This window comes from Chiloscyllium plagiosum, unplaced genomic scaffold, assembly GCF_037043375.1.
Source record: "Chiloscyllium plagiosum isolate Xiang-an unplaced genomic scaffold, Cpla_swu_hap1 HiC_scaffold_11, whole genome shotgun sequence".
Lineage (NCBI taxonomy): Eukaryota > Metazoa > Chordata > Chondrichthyes > Orectolobiformes > Hemiscylliidae > Chiloscyllium > Chiloscyllium plagiosum.
In genome coordinates this window covers 13317227-13339236 of record NW_028270149.1, presented here as the reverse complement: position 1 = coordinate 13339236, position 22010 = coordinate 13317227, and the positions used below count along the sequence as shown (strand labels likewise).

Here is a 22010-nt window from a genome sequence, read left to right as displayed (position 1 = left end):
TACTGTGTTTACACAGCTGATAGCATTAACTATATAAACCACATTTTAAAAAGGATGTAGAACGTACAATATAGAACAGTACAGTACAGGCCCTTCGGCCCTCGATGTTGTGCCAATCTTTTATCCTACTCTAACGTCAAACTAATCTACTTACCCTACATTTTACTGTCATCCATGTGCCTATCCAAGAGTCGCTTACATGTCCCTAATGTATCTGATTCTAATACCACTGCTGGCAGTGCATTCCACACACCCACCACTATCTGTGTGATGAACCAACCTCTAATTTCTCCCCTAAATCTTCCTCCAATCACCTTAAAATTATGGCCCTCTTGTGATAGCCATTTCTGCCCTGGGAAAAGTCTCTAAATAGTCACTCTATTTATGCCTCTCATTGTCTTGTACACCTCTATCAAGTTGCCTCTATCCTTCTTCGCACAAATGAGAAAAGTCTTAGCCCTCTCAATCTTTCTTCATAAGACATGCCCTCTGGTCCAGGCAGCATCCTGGTAAATCTCTGCACCCTCTCTAAATCCTTCCTAAGATGAAGCAACTAGAATTGAACACAATATTCCAATGTCATCTAACCAGGACTCTATAGAGTTGCAGCATTACCTTGTGACTCTTAAACTCAATCCCCCTGCTAATAAAAGCCATCACACCATACTCCTTCTTAACAACCCTATCAACCTGGGTAGCAACTTTGAAAGATCTATGGACATGGACCCCAAGATTCCTCTGTTCCTCCACACTGCCAAGAATCCTGCCTTTAACCCTGTATCCTGCATTCAGATGGAACCTTCCAAAATGAATCACTTCACACTTTTCCAGGTTGGAGTCCATCTGCCACTTTTCAGATTTACTAGAAGGATACCAGACCTGAGCATTTATAATTATCAGGAAACTTTTAACTGCCTAGGCATTCATTTCACTAGACAAGAAAAAGTAGAGGGGTGACCTGATGGAGGTTTGATTGGAGAGATGTAGATAAGGTGTTTTTGCTTGTCTACAAAACCAAAACCAGGGGCCCCAAATGTCAACTGTCAGTAATGTATCAGTTTGAGAATTTAGCAGAAATGAAACTCACTATCAAATGAGCTTACTAGGTAGATGCCTTCAAAGGGAGCTGGATAAACACAATGGATAAATTAAAGAATGGAAGATTGTTTTGTGGTGGGTTTAAGGGTGTAGGAAGGCTTGTATGGAATATCAAAACCCAGTTTTGATTTGTTGGGCCAAATTACTTGTCTGAATGTTAATATTGATGCGAATGCTTTCTAAAAATTACCACTACTGAGCAGTTCCATTTTGGATGGAGTGATGTATGTCAGTCGATCTAAATGCTGCTGTGGTTCTGCATTTTAGCATCAGCTATATAGATTGTAATGGCTTCTCAGCCAAAGTGGAAATGTTGACACACTCTTTCTTCATTTTTTCAGTATCAGGCGCTAAGAAAGTACAACCGAACTGTTCTAATAGAAGAACTAATTGTGCATTACTTGCCTGAGGAACTTGCTGAACGGAAAAGAGTTAATGATGAGGAGATGGCGGAACTGTCAAAGTAGGTCAAAAGTGAAATTTTGGAATTCCAAAATAAATGGCAGAGAATTAATATCAATTATCTTTAAAGAACTCTCTCTACCAGTGCTTTTTTTCCGGGAATCAAAATATTAAAGAATTATTCTTTGTGTTGATGTGCATTTGTTGTCACCAGCCTCTTTCTGTAGATCTTTTTGATATATTTATCCACTGCCTGAAAATACTATAACCTGAGTTATTGGTGCAGGTGAATGAGAGCCAAATTATGTTTAAAAAAATGAACTAAGGTACATAGTTCAAATGGTAAGTTGGCTAAGGTCAATAGGGTAAGGTAATTAATTACAGACCCCTGGAGTGCGTCGCCGAACAAAGAGACCGAGGGTGCAGGTGCGTAGTTCCTTGAAAGTGGAGTTGCAGGTAGACAGGGTAGTGAAGAAGGCATTTGGTATGCTTGCCTTCATTGGTCAGTGCATTGAGTTTGAGTTAGGATCCATATTGCGGCTGGACAGGCCATTGGTTAGGCCACTTTAAGAATACTGTGTTCAATTCTGATCTCCCTGCTATAGGAAGGATGTTGTTAAACTTGAAAGGGTTCAGAAAAGATGACAAGGATGTTGCCAGTGTTGGAGGGTTTGAGCTACATGGAGAGGCTGAATAGGCTTGGGATTTTTCCCCTGAAGTGTCAGAGGCTGGGGGGTAACCTTATAGAGGTTTTTGAAATCGAGGGGCATGGATAGGATAAATAGTGAAGGTCTTTTTCCAGGGAAGGAGAGTCTAAAACTAGAGGGCATTGGCTTACCGTGAAAGGGGGATGATTTAAAGGGACCCGAAGGGCAAGCTTTTCTTTCAGAGGGTGATGCATGTGTGGAATGAACTGACAGAGAAAATGGTGGAAGCTGGTACAATTACAACATTTAAAAGGCATCTGGATGGGAATTTGAACTGGAAGGGTTTAGAAGGATATGGACTAAATGTTGGCAAATGGGACTAGATCAGTTTAGGATATCTGGTTGGCATGGATGAGTTAGACTGAAGGTTCTGTTTCCAAGCTGTATAACTCTACGACTATATTTAACAATGCATTAACACAGCATACTTACCTTTTGAAAGCTAGATGTGCACTGATGCAGCATGTGTTGTGCACTCAGGATGTTCCAATCTACTTTATAATCAATTAGTAATCTGTGACTGATAATTCTGATAAAATGCAGGCACCAATTTACACAGAGCAAGCTCTCATAAACAACAATGTTAAAAATCACACAAAATCACAGCTAGTTACCTGATGAAAGAACAGCTCTCCGAAAGCTAGTACTTCCAAATAAACATGTTGGACAATAACCTGTGTTGTGTGATTTTTAACATTGACCACCCCAGTCTAACACTGGCACCTCCTCATCAAAACAACATTATTGCATAATTAATTTGTAGTGATGTTGATTATTGGGGTCACACTTTCTTCTTTGAAATAGTGCCAGGGAATACTTTACATCCACCAGAGAGGGCAATCAAGGTCTCGGCCTAGTGATCTATCTGAAAGCCGATACCTCTTGGAATGAGCTCATTCCTGATGAAGGGCTTTTGCCCGAAACATTGATGTTGCTGCTCCTTGGATGCTGCCTGACCTGCTGTGCTTTTCCAGCACCACTCTAATCTTGACCCCATTCGGCCCATCAAGTCCATACTAGCTCTCAAAAGACCTTCCCACCCAGACTCACTTCCCCATCCTGTCCCTGTAACCCTGCATTTCCCATGGCTAATCCACCTAGCTTGCACAATCCTGGATACTGTGGGCAATTTAGCATGGCCAGTTCACCTAACCTGTGAAAATTTGGACTGTGGGAGGAAACCATGCAGACATGGGGAGAATGTGCAAATTCCACACAGACAGTCACCCAAGACCGGAATCGAACCCAGGTCCCTATTGTTGTGATGCAGCAGTGCTTACTAATGAGCCACCATGTATATTACACCCATATCACTTTGTAAAATTTATGCTTATGGGGCATAAATGACCTAAGAAACAGGCCCTACTACCTGAATAACCACAACTATCAGCTTGATCACAACTTGCACTCACACCCATTCACAGGACCCCATTTCTAGTCAAAGTCTCTGTTGGCTTGAGGTGGTAAGGCTCTCATCTAGGTTCCTGTGACATACAGCAAAAATGGTGATAGAAACTATTCTTGTCTCAAGCATAACGCAATCATGTTATAATAGATTTGAATGGGTCACAGCGAAGATGCAGGAGTAGATCAGATTCATCTCATTTTGAGAACGCTTTAATAAGAACAATATTAATGTGTGATTGGATTGTTGAACACAAGCAGCAAGAATAACTTCATCTGGAACTGAGCAATCTATACATTCATTTGTATTAAAATGTTACCAAAATATGTAAGATCGATTATGTACTTGATAGTTAAGGGACGTGTGCAAAACAAAATCTTATTTTTTTTTCTCCAGTCTCAACAAAGCTGTGCCAATATTCATCTGCACCATGGCATACCCCACTGTCCCATGCCCACTGCACATCTTTGAACCCCGTTATCGGTTAATGATCCGGAGATGCATGGAGACTGGCAACAAACAGTTTGGAATGTGCTTGAGTGATCCAGTTAAAGGGTAAGTGGTGTTCCACAGAGGGGAAAGAGCTAAATTAGCTTTTTAAATTCCATATTTTGACTCTATTCAGAGGTGGTTCTTTTCCCTCCTTTTGAAAAGGCCATGGAGTGTTTCCTCAAACGCTCTTGTTTGCCAAGTCCAATTTTCAAAAAAAAACATTGATCCCCAACAGAACTGTCTTTGGGGTTAATTAGAAGCCTGGCTTATTCAGAGCTGACAGGGAAGGTCAGAGACAGCATAAAAGCAAAACAAGAAGCATTCAATGTGATCAAGATTAGTGGGAATCCAGAAGATTGGGAACCCTTTAAAAACCAGCAGAGGATAACTAAAACAGCAATAAGGTGGGGGGAGAAGATGAATTATGAGAGTAAGCTAGCTAGAAATGTAAAAGAAGATTGCAAGAGTTTAAGAATTCTAACAGGTAAAAGAAAGGCAAGGGTAGATATTAAGCAGCTGAAAAATGAGGCTGGAGAAGTTGTAATGGAGAGCAAAGAAATGGCAGAGGAACTAAGTAGGAACTTTGCATCAGTCTTCATGATGGAAGACACCAGCAGCATTCTAGAACTTCAAGAGAGTCAGGGCCAGAGGTGAGTGTAATAGCCATCACAAAGGAGATGGTACTAGGGAGGATGAAAGGGCTGAAGGAGGATAAATCCCCTGCAACAGATGGAGTACAGCCCAGATTTCTGAACGAGATAGCTGAGGAGGTTGTACAGGCATAAGTGATGATCTTTCAGGAATCACTGGAATTAGGAGAGTCCCAGAGAACTGGAAATTGGATAATGCAACAGACTGTTTAAGAAGGGAGGGAGGCAGAAGTCAGGAAACTATAGACTGGTTATAACCAGTCACTATAACCAGGACTATAACCAGGACAACCAGTACCTACAACAATCTCCTTCCTTTAGACTAGTTTGCCTAACCTTGGTAATTTGGCAAGATTTTAGCATCTATGATGAAGATTGGGATTGCAGAGTTCTTGGAATTAAAATAAACCTGAGTCAGCACAACTTAGAATTTTTTTTTGAGGAGGTAAGTTAGACAAAGGAGAACCAGTAGACATGATCTATTTGCTCCTCCAGGAGACCTTTGACAAGGTGCTGCACAGGAGGCTGCTAAATCAGATAAGAGCCAGTGGTGTTAGGGGCAAGGTACTGGTATGGATTGAGGACTGGCTGAGTTATAGAAGGCAGAGAATAGAGATAGAGGGGTCTTAGTGAGTTTTGAGAAGATTTGTAGCTCAGGTTGAGGTTCTGGGTCTAGGTTTTCTCGCTGAGCTGAAAGGTTCATTTTCAGATGTTTTGTCACCATACTAAGTAACATCTTCAGTGAGCCTCTGGACGAAGCACTGCTGATGATTCCTGCTTTCTGTTTATATGTTTGGGTTTGAAAATGAACCTTCCAGGTCAGCGAGCAAACCTACATCTAGATGGAGGATCTTTTCAGAATAGCAGCGATGACGAGTAGAATTCCACAGGGGTACCTATTGGAACCACAATGATTTATGTTATACATTAACAATCTGGATGAAGAAATTGAGGGCATTGTTGCTACGTTTGTAGATGACACAAAGACAGGTGGAGGGACAGGTAAGTTATGAAAGAACTTGGACAGGCTAAGAGAGTGGGCAAATAATTGGCAGATGGAATACAATGTGGGAAAGTGTGTTATTATGCACTTTGGGAAGAAAAATAGAGGCATAGACTACTTTCTAAATGGGGAAAGCCTTTGAAAATCTGAAGCAGAAGGTGAGCAAAAATGTATTCTAAGGCTGTATAAGGCTCTGGTTAGCCTGCATTTTGAATATTGTGAGCAGTTTTGGGCCCCGTATCTAAGGAAGGATGTGCTGGCATTGGAGGGAATCTGGAGGAGTTTAACAGGAAAGATCCTGGGGATGAAGGGCTTGTCATGTGAGAAGTGGCTGATGACTCTGGGTCTGTACTCAATGGAGTTTAGAAGAATGAGGGAGTTTTGGTTGAAACTTACAGAATACTGAGAGGTCTGGGTAGAGTGAATGTGGAGGAGATATTTCCACTAGTAGGAGAAACCAGGACACAACCTCAGATTGATGGGACAATACTTTAAAACTGAGATGACGGGTAAATTTCTTCATACAGAAGGTGTTGAATCTGTGGAACTCATTGCTGCATAAAGTTATGGAGGAAAAGTCATTGAGTATAAAAGTTTGGGAGAAGATTTGTAGCTCGGGTGCTTGTTGTTGTGGTTCTTTTTGCCGAGCTGGGAATTTGTGTTGCACACGTTTCGACCCCTGTCTAGGTGACATCCTCAGTGCTTGGGAGCCTCCTGTGAAGCGCTTCTGTGATGTTTCCTCTGGTATTTATATAGTGATTTGTATCTGCCGCTTCCGGTTGTCAGCTACTAAGGATAGCTGCACAAAACACTACATAGGACAAACAGGAAGACAGCTAACGATCCACATCCATGAACACCAACTAGCCATGAAACAACATGACCAGCTATCCTTAGTAGCCACACACTCAGATGACAAGCAACATAAGTTTGACTGGGACAACACTACTATTATAGGACAAGCCAAACAGAGAACAGCCAGGGAATTCCTAGAGGCAATGCACTCATCCACAGATTCAATCAATAAGCACATCGACCTGGACCCAATATACCAGCCACTGCAGCGGACAGCTGGAACTGACAACTGGAAGCGGCAGATACAAATCACTATATAAATGCCGGAGGAAACATCACAGAAGCTTCACAGGAGGCTCCCAAGCACTGAGGATGTCACCTAGACAGGGGTCGAAACGTCTGCAACACAAATTCCCAGCTCAGTGAACAGAACCACATCATTGAGTATATTTAAAACAGAGATAGATAGGTTTTTGATTGGTAGAGGAGTCAAGGGTTATGGGGAAAAGGCAGGAAAATGGGGTTGAGAAACATATTAGCTGTGATTAAATGGCAGAGCAGACTTGATGGACCGAATGGCTTAATACTGCTCTCACGTCTTATATCTTCAAATGCAGGGGATGATTGTCACAACACACACACGCGTGCGCAATGAAGCGCGCACGCGGACAGAAACGCGCAGGCACTGAAACACATGCACATACTGGCATGCGTGCACTGAAACACATGCACTGAAACACACACACACGCACACATACACAAGATGCAAAAGGAGAAAAGGAAAGAGTTTACAACTGAGAATAACTTTTTAAAAAGGCCATTAATTTGCATGATCTGTCAGAATCGAGAAGTGTCATATCCTGTGAAGATTCTTTATTATTCAAGCCCAGATTCCAGCAGGAGTCAGTAGGCTGCAGGCAGACAATGCAGAATTCCTTTTAAAGTTAGTGAAGACAATATGAGACTTGATCCACTTTTTGGGCAATAAAAAGAATTTTCCAGAAAGCTGGGTTGCGAAGGAAGCTTAGATTTGAGGCAAGCTAAGCTCTACCTTGGAGTCTGCCTGTGATATTAAAAGACAAATGCATGAGTAGGTGGGGAACAGAGGGATACAGATGCTTAGGAATTGGGCGACAGGTTTAGACAGTACATTTGGTTCGGCTCAGGCTTGGAGGGCCGAAGGGCCTGTTCCTGGGCTGTAGATTTTCTTTGTTCTCTGTTTGTTGTTTGAAGACTTGGTTCTTACGAGAGTAAGGCAAGGGGTCCAGAAAATGATAATTAAACAGTTTTCAGAGATCATAGGCATTACAGGGCTGACAGATGAGTTTGAACTGAACGAGGTAGGGACACTGAGCTGCATGACATATTAAGCCACGAACCAGAAGCTTGACCAAAGAGGTAGGATATAAAGTACGTAATAAATGGAAGTATAAGAAATAGAGAGGAATCGGGATGGATTTTCAGGGTGAAGGGAGCTGAAGCCCTTTCCTCCAATGCTGATGCCATTAAATGTGTGTTTGCAAACCTTTAGAACTGGAGGTCTCAGAGGTTTGTAGGGTTGGAGGAGATCAGAGGGTGTGGTCGTGGAAAGACTTGCAAACTTGTCTGTTTACTCATGGTCTATAACTACAGAAGGAAATCATTCAGATCATCATGCTTGTGCCATTTGCTTAAAGACCTATCTAGTTAGACTAACTACTTTGCCATTTCCCCATAGTCATACAATCTTTGTCCTCCAAGTATTTAAGCAATTCTCTTGAAATTTCCTCTTGAGTCCATTTCCCCATCCCTTTCAGCTGCTGTATTCTGGATCAATATACCATGCTGCATTTAATAAATAGGAATAATTTCCTCAAAGAAGTTCAAAACTAGAGGATATATCTTTAAGGTGAGAGAAGAAGGTTTTATAAGGGACCTGAGGGATAACTTTTTCACATACAGTGGGTGGTTTGTATGTGGAATGAATTGCCAGAGGAAGTGGTCAATTCAGGAGCAGTTACAACGTTTAAAAGACATTTAGACAGGTACATGAATAGGAAAGGTTTAGAGGGATGTGGGCCAAATGCAGGTCAGTGGGACTAGTTTAATTTTGGGAAACTTGGTTGGCATGGACCAGTTTCTGTGCTGTATAACTCTATGATTAATCTGTAAGTAATAACGCATTCCTGATCTATTTGCCAATAAAACAGTTTCCTACAATCATTCTTGTTAAAGTTGCTTATGCTGATGATGAAGAAGTGTGCAACATCGCTCTTATTAATATGAATTTGAAAAGTCTGGAATCCGAGAGAAAAAGCTGTTCCCCATTTTCTTATGAGTTGATTTGTCCATGCCTCCTTAGCTTAGTGAGCTGGATGGCTGGTTTGTGATGGCAATATTGTGGCTTTAATCCTCACACTGGCTGATGTTACCAGGACAGAGTCTCCTTCTCAACCTCTCCCCTCACCTGAGGTGCGGTGACCCTCAGGTTAAACCACCACCAGTTGTCTCTCTGCCGAATGAGAGAGCAACCCATGATCTGGTACAGCTAAGGTGACCTTATATTTACATGATTGTCTTCTTTCGGAATTTACAATTTTGTTTTCAGTAGCTTTTGTTTTATTATTTCTTGTTACTGTGGTCCTGAGATAATTGATCTGAAGTACTAGATATTTGGGGAAAGTTAATAAATTATGGAAAAAAATGAATAATAAATTATGGGAAAGTGTTTAATGGAGCTAATATAAGAAATTATTATGGACAGAATAATGAAACTGAAAAATTAATATATCTTGATTTTTAAACTGTACAGTAGGTAGGGGAATTGCATGTACTCTTACTATGATCTTTTCAATATATCTTGATTGATTTAATTTTTGCGTATATTTGAAAGTTCAGTATTTAAAAAGAGACTTTGGGAGAGTTGGTTAGCTTTGTTGGCTGGACAGCTGGCTTGCTAGTACTTCACCTGATGAAGGAGCAGCGCTCTGAGAGCTTGTGATTTCAAATAAACTTGTTGGACCAATACCTGGTCTTGTGTGAGTTTCGACCTTATCCATCCCAGTCCAACAACGGCAACTCCACATCAGTACTGTACAGAAACAATACCAACAGCACAGGTTTGATTCTTACACTAGTTGCACTCTCCATAAAGAATTGTCTTTCCAAACCTAGCCCCTTGCCTGAGGTAGGCTGACCTCTCTCTCTCTCTCTCTCTCTCTCTCTCTCTCTCTCTCTCTCTCTCTCTCTCTCTCTCTATGTCTCTGTCTCTCTGATAAAAGAGTAGTTCTATTGTCCACCAGGACTGTGACACCCTTACCTTTTATCTAAGGGAAAGAGAAGGTATAGAATTGCAGAATCAGTGCAAAAAGAGACTATTTGGCCCATCAAGATTGCACTGACCCTCTGAAGAGATCCCACCCAGACCCACCCCATAACCCATCATGTGTTTGTTTTAATAATGGTTAACCCAGCCAACCTGCACATGGCTGGACACTATGGGGCTTTTGCTTTTAGCATGACAATCCACCTAACCTGCACATCTTTGGTCTGTGGGAGGAAATCAGAGCAGCCGGAGAAGACCCATGCAGACACGGGGAAAACTCCCCACGGACAGCCACCCGAGGCTGGAATTGAACCTGGGTTCCTGGCATGGTGAGGCAGCAGTGTACCACTGTGCTGCATTATGAAACTTACAGATCAGTTAGTCTGATATGTGAAGTGGGGATGTTATTAGAGTCTAATATTAGGGGCACATTGACTTAGCACTTGGAAAAATATGAGCTGAATAGAGAGAAATTTAAAGGAATTGCATTGAATTGCTGCTCAATACTTCCTTTTCTGGAGAATAAAACTGCAACCAGCATTACTTTTTAAGATTTACACTTGAATTCCGATTGTTCCTTAGCCTCATGTTGGCTCTTATTTTCCATGCGTTTTATAGCTCCCCCGCTCTTCCTGCTAAAGTCTACCTTCTTGCTCACTGCTATATTGAAATTCATTCATAAATATCACACCCATGCTGTTAATTAAAAGCTTTCTTTGCTGCAGGCTTCCTCAGTATTAACTATAACCCCAAGTAGCATTACTTTCTTCACTCACATAATCTAAAGGAGGAACCACACTTCATTCCCCAAAAGTTGCTCAGACATGTCTGAAAGAAATTAAGTCACTAATGCTAGAAAATAGTGTTTCAAACAGAACTAGCTGTGCAATATAACAAAATTGGAACAAGTGTCATTCAGACACTTGAGCTGATCCTTTCCACATATTTTCCCAATCACTAAGTCAACATGTCCCTAATATTAGACTCTAGTCATAAAGGGAAGTTAGATAAGTATGGAATAAGCTGCCAGAGGAAGTGGGTACAATTACAAGATTTAAGAGGCATCTGGATGGGTACATGAATAGGAAGGGTTTAGAGGGATATGGACCAAATGCTGGTAAATGGGCCTAGATTAGTTTAGGATATCTGGTTGGCATTGACAAGCTAGACCGAAGGGTCTGTTTCCATACTGTACATGTCTATATATAGAAAGTTAGGCTGATTAGATTTCATGAAGCAGGGTTAAAAAGAAGCTGATGTGGAGCAAAAGCACTGGCATAAACAAGTTGGGCTGAATGGACACTTTCTGTACTATATTCTGTGTAGGTCAGTTCATGTAGGAAGTCCTGCTCTACTTTCATGCTGTGTTCACTGCCAAAGTAACTAACAGAAGGCATTTGCTTGTTGGCTGTATTTATGATCTGGATACAATTGACTGCATAGATAATGTTTCCAGATCAGGCAAATTGACTCTGCAGCTTGTTCTGTGCTCTTAGCTTTTCCATTAGATATGCGTCACTCTGAGATGGAATTTCACAGTTGCCCCCCCCCTTGGCTGGATGATATAAAATCTTTCCCACTCTGCTCCAAATTCCTTTAAGGTAGCGTTATGCAACAGGTGTGCGAGCCAAGTTGTTCAGTTGCTTATTCAATAGCCTGGAGATCACGAGTTCAAATCCTATCAGATCAGGTTTCAGAAGTGAAATTCAGTAACAATTTCTGGGATAGTACCTGAAAGTAAAATTGAATCCAACTGGTTAACTAGGGTCTCTCAGGAACAAGAGTGTTTGACTCCAGCAGGACACCATACTCTTGAGGCCAATGGGCAATAAATACCAGCTGGTCAAGTTCAGATCCCAAGATTAAATGGGTAAAAATGAGCTGTGTATGTTAAAGTTATAATCACTTTATACAAGTTCAAAGCATACCTTACTGAAATGAACATCTTGCATTTACATTGCGCCATTAATTGCTTCAAGACATTCTGGTAATAGCTGTTGCAGTACTTACAAAGTATGTATATATGGTAAAGTAGGAAACACAATGACCAGATGATGCAGAACACATTCCCACAATTAAGCTGTTCTTTGAAATAAGTCTCTACCTGTGAAGGCAAACACCGCCTCATTTTAACACCTCTTTTTGAAGGCAGCTCCTCCAGAACTGCAGCATTCCCTCAGCACTGCATCAGGATTGTCAGCTCAAGTCCCTGGCGGAGAATGTGAGAGAACAACATCCCGACTCTGAACTGAGAGTATGACCCATTGAACCATTTTAACCACTGCACAGCCGATTACAGTTTTGAGATAATTGTTCTCATTTTATCTTGCACAGCTTTGCTGACTATGGCTGTATGCTGGAGGTCAGAAGTGTTGAGTTATTTTCGGACGGTCGTTCAGTCGTGGACACTATTGGCAGGAGAAGGTTTAAAGTGTTAAGACACAGTGAAAAGGACGGATACAGCACTGCAGATATTGAATACCTTGAAGATAAAAAGGTATGCTTTATCAAGAATACCCTGGATCCATTGTTTTACTTTGACGAATGCAGACTGCTGTTGATGGAGTCAATACGAAAGACTATTTTTTGAATTAAATCTTATTTGTCATTGGATTTTTCCACCATTCGACAAACTGTGATTAAACCCACAGCAAGCCAGCTACTGCTGTAAATCTGAAACAAACACAGAAATTGCTGGAGAAACTCAACAAGTCTAGCAGCATCTATGGAGAGGAGTAGAGTTAACCTTTCAAGTCTAGTATGACTCTTCTTCAGACCCACTGAGTTTCTCCAGTGTTCTCTCTGTTTGTTTCTGACTAAGATCATAGAATTATACAGTGCCATAGGAGGCCATTTGACCCACTAGTTAGTCCTGCTTTTTCACCGCAACCCTACAAAGTTATTATTTTCAAGTATTTACCAATTCTCTTAACAGTCACTATTGAATCTGCTTCCATTACCCTTTCAGTCAATGCATTCCAACTCACTGCTTCACAGAATTTCTCCTTATTTCTCTCCTAGTTCCCTCACTGCTTATCTTAATGCATGAAGAATGCATTGGTTGGTAGTAGGCAAAGCTGGTAGAAGTGCATCTAAAGGCATGTGCCATTTATCTGGTCTTTTGCCACAAAATTCTCATGTGTGTACTGAATCTTCTGTAATCTCCTGAATCTTGTCACCTAACAGGTAGAGGGAGAAGACTACACTGAGCTCGTTCGCCTACACGACCTTGTCTATGATCAGGCATACCTGTGGTTCAGCTCACTCAAGCAAGTACTGAAGACTCGAATTCTGAGCCACTTTGGACCAATGCCAAGGAAGGATACAGATATACAGGTGTGTTAGCTCATAGCTGCATATGTACCAGAATTACTTTTGGAAATTATTTTAACACATAAACATCCAGCCCAAGCTTAACCAATAAACGTTACATTGCAGCAATTGGTTTTTTGACTGAGTGACTGCACAAGCCTTCTCCCACCCCTAATTCCATCAACATCAGCTTCTACTCCTTTCTCATTTGTTTTAGTAACATCCTTTAAATGCTTCTACGCTATTCACTGACCCGCACTATGTTTTATGGGAGTGAACTCCACATTCTAACCAACCTCTGGTTAAAGAATTTTCAGTTGAATTCTCTGTTGGATTTCGTAGTGTTTAACTTGTAATTGTGGTGACTGGTTTCGGATTGTGACACAAATGGAAACACTTTCTGTCCATGTAGCCAACCGAACCCTTTCACAACTTTAACCATCTCCATTAGATCAAAGTTTGGGAGAAGATTTGTAGCTCGGGTGCTCGTTGTTGTGGTTCTGTTCGCCGAGCTGGGAATTTGTGTTGCAGACGTTTTGTCCCCTGTCTAGGTGACATCCTCAGTGCTTGGGAGCCTCCTGTGAAGAGCTTCTGTGATCTTTCCTCCGCCATTTGTAATGGTTTGAATCTGCCGCTTCCGGTTGTCAGTTCCAGCTGTCCGCTGCAGTGGTCGGTATATTAGGTCCAGGTCGATGTGCTTATTGATTGAATCTGTGGATGAGTGCCATGCCTCGAGGAATTCCCTGGCTGTTCTCTGTTTGGCTTGTCCTATAATAGTAGTGTTGTCCCAGTCGAACTTATGTTGCTTGTCCTCTGCATGTGTGTGTCGACTGGGACAACACTTATTATAGGACAAGCCAATTCCTAGAGGCATGGCACTCATCCACAGATTCAATCAATAAGCACATCGACCTGGACCCAATATACCGACCACTGCAACGGACAGCTGGAACTGACAACCGGAAGCGGCAGATTCAAACCACTACAAATGCCGGAGGCAACATCACAGAAGCGCTTCACAGGAGGCTCCCAAGCACTGAGGACGTCACCTAGACAGGGGACGAAACGTCTGCAACACAAATTCCCAGCTCGGCGAACAGAACCACAACCATTAGATCACCTCTCGTCTTTTCTAAGCAAATGAGTCCCAGCTTGTTCCAAGCTGAAATGCTATTTTTCATTGATTTTTCTGCTTGGTTGCTTGAAGTGTTCTAGCAATTACGTTTTATTTCCTGGACTCTTCAAGAACTCGATTCAGGCAACTCAAGTAGTGGAGGCTGGTAAAATTACAACATTTAAAAGGCATCTGGACGGGTACATGAATAGGAAAGTTTAGAGGGATATGGGCTTTCAAAGGGGACTAGATTAATGTTCAGCGTGAACGAGTTGGTCTGCTTCTGTGCTGTTCATCTCTATGACTCTTAAGTAGAACTGATATTGAGCTCAGTGTGTGTGGTTTCAGCTGACTGTTGTTTGATGTTTTTGTTTGTTCTTCAGGCCAGTCCCAATGGCCCAGGCTGGTGTTGGTGGCTGCTCGCCGTGCTCCCACTTGAGAGTCGGGCTCAGCTTCCTTTCCTCGCCATGACAACTCTTCAGGAACGCTTGAATGGCATTAGACGTGTGTTATTGTTCATGTCGCGCAACTCTGCACGGTGACTGAGTGACTGGTTTGGACCACAGCTCATGTGTGCTGTGGTAGGAACCCCTGTTGGCTCCACAATAGTGACGTTTTTTTCTACATTCATGTCTTATCTGAAGCAGTCTGATAAAAGGGGTATCATCTTTTGAAGGATGTGCATAGTCAGGGTGATTTGAAGAGTGTTACTGATAATATAATCAATTGACGGCATTTAGTGCTAACACCTCAGTACCTTCTTTTGTGACTATTTTTACAGCCTAAATCCCAATAATGTCTTCTTTTGAGAATGTATATTTTTGTTAAGTCATATGTATATTTATGGAGCTACGGAAGTATGAAAAATATTTATGCATTCTTATGTACTCAGAATTCAGTCTGGGGCTAAGCTAAAATATCTGTAAGGAACATACACACTATAAAATAGATTCAAATGATGAAATGTTCTAATGGACATAGTGAGAGGAATGTACTATTTATTTCTGGAAAACAAATACACTGGGAAGTAAACATTTTCATGCAATCTTTCTTTTTAGGGTGAATCTTACAACTATTTTGTTAAACATATGCTACACTCAATATTTCTCAATACTCTTTGTAAGATCCAGATTCAAACTTTTCTCCCACTTCTGCCATTCATTGCAAAGAATTATGAACAAACTGAAGCCAAGGAGGTAGGCAGATAATTGTTTCACAAGAAACCTAACAGTAGTTCGTAGGCAGAGTCAGAAGTCACGCGACATTAGGTGATAATTCAAGGTTTATTTGAAATCACAAGCTTTCAGAATACTGCTCCTTCTCACTTCACATGACAAAGGAGCAGCTCTTCAAAAGCTCGTGATTTCAAATAAACCTGTTGGACTACAACCTAGCGTTGTGTGACTTCTGACTTGGTCCACCACAGTTCAACACCGGCATCTCCATGTAGTAGTTTGTAGCTGTGAGGAGGCACACGAGATGGCTGGAGTTGTCAAATACCTTGAATGTTCCTATTTTCTCTCTCGTCTTACCCCCCTCCACCACATGAAGCTGCAAATCAGTGCCTCCTTGCAGTAACACAGCTGAGATCAGGGATTTCAAACTCTTCTCGCACTGCAGCACGGTGCTGTAACCCATTGTGCCATTCTGCCACCCACAATTTCCTCTGGGTAAAATGTATTTAAAGCCTAATGTTAAGTAGCATTTATAGTCATAAGAAGCACTTGTCTTCCATGGATACCACTGTATCCAGCACAAAATACAAGAATGGACCACTTAGTTTGGGGATTTTTTTACTTGAAAGCATGTTTGCACCTTGTCGGATTTTGGATTCCTGTTATATTATCAGTAACGTTCAGTTTAACCTGAAAATGTGCACATTCCTTCTCATGCGTTCTCATAAAGCCAAAGCTAAATATATTTATTATCTTATTTTTGCAACAATTCATGTCATATGCACGCAGCACTCAGAGGTGTGCAATAATTTAACCTGCCTATACCTATAAAATTTGTCACATTTTTTGTGAAGTATAATGTCATAATCTTGAGTGAAACATCAGGCTGGTATACTACTGTGGATTAGGGTAGAGTAGCAGAATTCTGCTTTTTAATACACATTCTGACTATATGAAGTACTGTTTGTTGAGAACATTATGTATGTTTTAAAAACACTGTATTTGAAACGCGTAACTTTGTTTTGACCTCGTGAGTGTAATTGTGGAATTAATTTTTATCTAAACATGATCTTGACTGGTCGATGCCCCTAGCCTTAATAACTCTGTTAATTGCATTTCCGACAGTTAGCAAAACTGAACAATGTTGAGTGCATTTCAATTGACCCCACACTCTTTCATGCTTGAATGTAACGTATTGCTTCAGTGGGACACCTCAGATATGCTGTGAAGTAATTCTGATGGCCTACCTACTAACAAAAGGCTAGGGGTTTGGTACTGGCTGATTCTGAGTGATCTTATGGTAACCTGTCTTACTTGCATTAAATGGGCTTAGTTTAAAAATTTCTGATTGAAGCCAAGCCCCAAATTATTTACACGTGTGCCATCTTAAGGTAACACCCAACCTGAAAACTAAAAATTAAGAGGCACTGTTTACTGATATAAGAAACAAGGGACAAACAGATTAGTGGTAGTCTCCACTGCAGCGGTTTCATTGTAACTATTCCCTCATTTTGATGTGGTGTCTTAGCAGTGTTTGGCGAGTAAGCACAACTTAGCATAGAACTTCGATAAAACAACTGTGCCTCTTTAAACTATTTTTCTACTTAAATTATTCATGCATGTTATTAATATTTCGGCTTAGTCTGTATAATTCAGCATACTATTCCCCTCACAAAGTCTTTCTTTTCTCACTAACTAATGGTGTTTGTTTAACATGAAGTGAAAGTTCTGATTTGATCACTTAGCAGTATTTTCCTCTCCTTTGCAATTGACCAGTTGTTGTATTTAAACTGGATAATGATGCAAATGAAGACTTGATGTCAATATCTAAATTTCCATCAATTGGTGGAAGAATTTTGTTAAACCACTTATTCAGTGGAGTGAGGTGAAGACCAATTTTGGTTTATTATCCTGTGTACATGTTAACATGTGAAGATCAAAAGCAATAGAGGTCAAATACGAGGGACACATCAAACTGAAGTACGTGCATTGCATTACATACTAACATATAGTAACATCAATTTCCCAATGCATTTGTAAATTAAGGAATCCATTTAAACTATCTTAAGGCAGTTATCCAAAATGAATAAAGTGTTGCATTGCTCCATTGTGTCAGAGGAGTAAAGGGACAAAAGTGGGGATTTGGCATGAGTCTATTCTTCAAGATCATCCTTCGATTATATCTTAACGTGGTCTACCTGGCTTAGTTCTGTAACTCTTAATACTTTTGCCTGACAAAATTCTACCAATCTTGTTTTCTGTTGACCCCTTTCTTGGGGGAAATGATTTCCAGATTTCCGCAAACTTTGAGTGAAGAAATACATCCATTGAATACCTCTGGCTCACTTGTAAGGCCAATCCTGATTTTGGACATCCCAGCAGAGGAAACAGTTTATCTAACAACTCCTTTTGATCATTTTTAATCACCTCCATTAAGTCACTGCTTAATCTTCTTTATTCAGAGAAATACATGGGTTGTCTGTGAAATATGTCTGATAATGGAACTTGACTAAGTCAGTACTACCACTAGATACTATTATTTTCACAATGCTACCAAGAAGTTCAGCCCTCTGCTGATTTCCTTACGCATGAAGAAATCCTTTCAAATTTGAATGATCCTTTCACTAGTTTTGACTAGTTCTGATCTCTTGTTCTAGTTTTAGATTTTCCCAATTAAAAATATTTAAAACAACTTGCATTTATATAACACCTTTACTATAAACATCCCAAAGTGTTTCATGTGAACGTACCAAACAAAATATAACTGACAGACACAAGGAGATATTAGAACGTCATTTGTCCGGAGAGGTTGATGTTAAGCGGCTTTGAACAGGAGGAGAGAGAAGAGGAAAGACTTAGAGGGGAAATTTGATAAAGTATATTACTTATATATTTTTATTTTCCAACCATCCTGTTTTAAGACTATAGAGCTCAGTTTTTCCAATCTATCCCTCACATGGAATGTACAACACCGAAACAGGCCTTCGGCCAACTATTTGTGTTGGTGTTTGTATTGTTTGATGTCAGGGATTATTTTTGTTCATTTTTCTATATTTCCTCCATAGATTGAGATGTCGTCTGACTAGAGAATGTATTATTTTAGCCAGGTATCCTCTCACTTATATCTGACTGGTTGAGCATTGCAACTAAGCGTTTGTTCTGATTATTGCTTCTCTTTGGTAATTGTAAGCACTGAATTTTTTTAACAGCCCCAAATCTCTTTCCAATTCACCTCTTACAACATCCTTTGTGATGCCTGTTTCTCCTTCCAATACAGAGGACTTTACATTTGTCGACATTGAATTTCATGAACCAAAGCTACATTAATAATGACTTGACCTGTTCAGTGCTGAATTGAAGTGAACGTCATCATGTTTTACTATTTCATTTTGTGCCTTTACTTCCTTCCCCCATCTACTTCAAGCGTCATCCAAATAGTTGATCCTGATATTGGAGAGACTAATGTGAATTTGGAGTGATTTCTTATTTATTCTCACACTGCATTTATTGCAACACTTCTGACTCTATGACTTCATTTTATTTCTGGAACTCTGTCCCCCTTCAAGCTGTCAAAGCAGAGGGAACACTTGGAGCTTTCAAGATTGAAATCAGGAGACCTCAACAGAAAGGGAATTGGAGTGAGGGTAGATAAAAGGAGATACAGAGGATACACCATCCATGATCTAACTGGATTGCAGAGTAGTCTGGTGGTTCTCAATGACCTTCTAACTGTAAAGGAATGGCCAGAATCTAGATCATCCTCCTGGGGAATGTGCTTGAGACAGATTCAATCGAGGAAACCAAGAATTGCAGGGCTACAGGGGCAAAGCAGGGGAATGGGACTAGCTGAGTAGCTCTTACAGAGAAAAATAATGGGCCAAATAGCCTCCTTCTATGATATTGTCATTCTTTGATTGTAATGATATTCTATTTTTTCTGCAGTTAGTGGAAAAAAACAAAAGAGCAGATGCCTCCTTGAATTTCTGAGATTTAGTGTATCTTCATTTTTGCATTCTATGTGATAATCGTACTGCTACTCCTGTGAAATTAACTGAAGAGTTTGTTGAATGTCTTTGTGTCCATTGATGTTATTTAGTAACTAGTCACTATGTTTCTTGTTTATATAAGTGGGATACTTGAGAAACAAATGTTTAAATAAACTAAGAATTGAAAGTGCAATTAAAATGAAGTGTTTGTGGTGAATAAGACAACCATGATGTTAAATAAACCCATGCTTACCCTGTATTTTGTGGTCTCAATCTTGAGCTTAATTCTAAACACAGTGCTTCAAGTTTAACAAAGACAATTGTGATAAAAACACCGTTAATCACATTCATGAGAATAATAATCAGATGCAAGTTGGAATATCAGTCTTTTTGAATAGAAGATCTTCAATTGTTCTCTGATGTGTATTCTGGTTTTAGTAATACATGTTCTTTGACAAAACCTCTCACGTAAGCCCATAACCATCACCACCTAGTGGACAAAGGCAGCAGATACACAGGGTAAAAACAATGACAGCAGATGCTGGAAACCAGAGTTTAGATTAGAGTGGCGCTGGAAAAGCACAGCAGTTCAGGCAGCATCTGAGGAGTAGTATCTCAGCAGATACACAGGAACACCATCCCCTGTGACTTCCTCTCTGAGCCACAGAGCATTCTGGGTTGGGTCCATATCGGTCATTCCTTCAATATCATTGGGTAACATCCTGGAAATCCAGCTCACCACCACCTTCTCCAGGACAATTTGAGATGGGCAATAAATGCTGATGTTGCCAAGAATTCCCAAATCTCAAATTACTTTTTTAAAAAATGAACATGCAATCTACATTATCAAAAGTGACACAACTGATACAAATCCATTGTGTTCAGTATAAGGCATAGGAAGCTTACACAGGGTAAAAAGATAAAACAATGATTTTTTTTGTTGGACAAACAAAAATGATTGCAGTACACAAAAATCAAGAAAGTAATGTATAAAAACAATGATTAACCAGAAATCCAACAAATTCACTCACCAATTGAGACAAATTGATTTCAATGATCTTATTGTCTACTTAAGTCGAGGACGAGCCAAAAATAATGTGGAATAATACCGTAAAAGATCATTTGCTGTGAACGAACAAAACTTAAGGAAGCGCAGTCCAAAGATGTGCAGGTTAGGTGGATTGGCAATGCCCATAGTGTCCAGGGATATGCAGGCGAGATGGATTAGCCATGGAAAATGCAGAGTTTCAGGGATGGGATGGGTCTGTGTGGGATGCTGTTTGGAGGGTCAATGTGGACTCGATGGACCAAATGGCCTGCTTCCACACTGTGGAAATTCTGTGATTCTATATGCCTCTGTTATTTTGAAAATTCCTACAGGAATTGCCTCATTATGATTTAAGTTTGGCCCCTGCAGTTCAGCTTGGAGCCCAAATTAAATTCTACACTTGCTGTGCAAACTTTGGGAATCTGGCCAGTGAAAGGAAGATGTCATCTACTGACTTCAAAGGAGCTCTGAATTTTCCAGCAATCCTGAGCATCCGAAGCAGCTGGCAGTTTTCCTTCAGCCTTTACAGGAAATAATCATCTCTTTGCTGATTTTGTTGTCCTCTACTCAACTGATATTGTGGTTGTACAGGACATTGGCTAGGCCACTTTTTGAATATTGTGTGCAGTTCTGGTCTCCTTCCTATCAAACTTGAAAGGGTTCAGAAAAGATTTACAAGGATGTTGCCAGGGTTGGAGGGTTTGAGCTTTAGGAAGAGGCTGAATAGGCTGGGGCTGTTTTCCCTGGAGCATCGGAGGCTGAGGGTTGACCTTATAGAGGTTTATAAAATCATGACGGGCATGGATAGGATAAGTAACAATGTTGTTTCCCTGGGGAAGGGTTGTCCAGAACTAGAGGGCATAGGTTTAGGGTGAGAGGGGAAAGATAAGGAAGGGACCTAACGGGCAACTTTTTCACGCAGATGGTGGTACGTGTATGGCATGAGCTGCCAGAGAATGTGGTGGAGGCTGGTACAATTACAACAACCGGATGGATATATGAATAGCAAGGGTTTGGAGGGATATGGATCAAGTGCTGGCAAGTGGGACTAGATTGGGTTGGCATGTCTGGTTGGCATGGACAAGTTGGACCAAAGGGTTTGTTGCCATGCTGTACATCTTGATGACTGTATGATGAACAAATAATTACCCTATCCTGCTATCTATGGTAACCTGTTACTTCAACCTTGAGATAGCAGTTGACCTGCTCTCCCCTCAAAGAGCTAAATCTACCCCTCTCCCCATAACCAAGGAACGTCCTTTGGGTGTGAAGGTTGGGGTGAGTGGGGAATGGAAATGCAAGTTGAAACGGAGATGGGGATAATTGTAGAAAAGTTACCAGCATTGATACATTTGTCTTTGCTAGTACCGGGTATATAATGAAGCACTGTGATTTGGTTATGTACTCAGATCATTCCTGACACATTCAAAATGATCACTAAATAATTCAAATAGGAAGCTATTTTCATATTGTGGCTTGACTGTACAAATTTGTTACCAGGCTGCAGAGAATAGATTTA

The 22010-nt window shown here is 40.7% G+C and overlaps 1 protein-coding gene across 1 annotated transcript in view; it reads left to right on the top strand.

The window, feature by feature from the left end:
- The window catches only part of LOC122557430 (LON peptidase N-terminal domain and RING finger protein 3-like), a 43678-nt gene extending 23976 nt beyond the window's left edge, over positions 1–19702 (top strand). Inside the window, exons 8-12 of the mRNA XM_043705158.2 lie at positions 1440–1561; positions 4009–4167; positions 12191–12353; positions 13043–13192; positions 14666–19702. Of these exons, the coding sequence (XP_043561093.2) occupies positions 1440–1561; positions 4009–4167; positions 12191–12353; positions 13043–13192; positions 14666–14824 (753 nt within the window). The 3' untranslated portion in view covers positions 14825–19702. The remainder of the gene's footprint in view (positions 1–1439; positions 1562–4008; positions 4168–12190; positions 12354–13042; positions 13193–14665) is intronic.
- The last annotated feature ends 2308 nt before the right edge of the window (positions 19703–22010 follow it).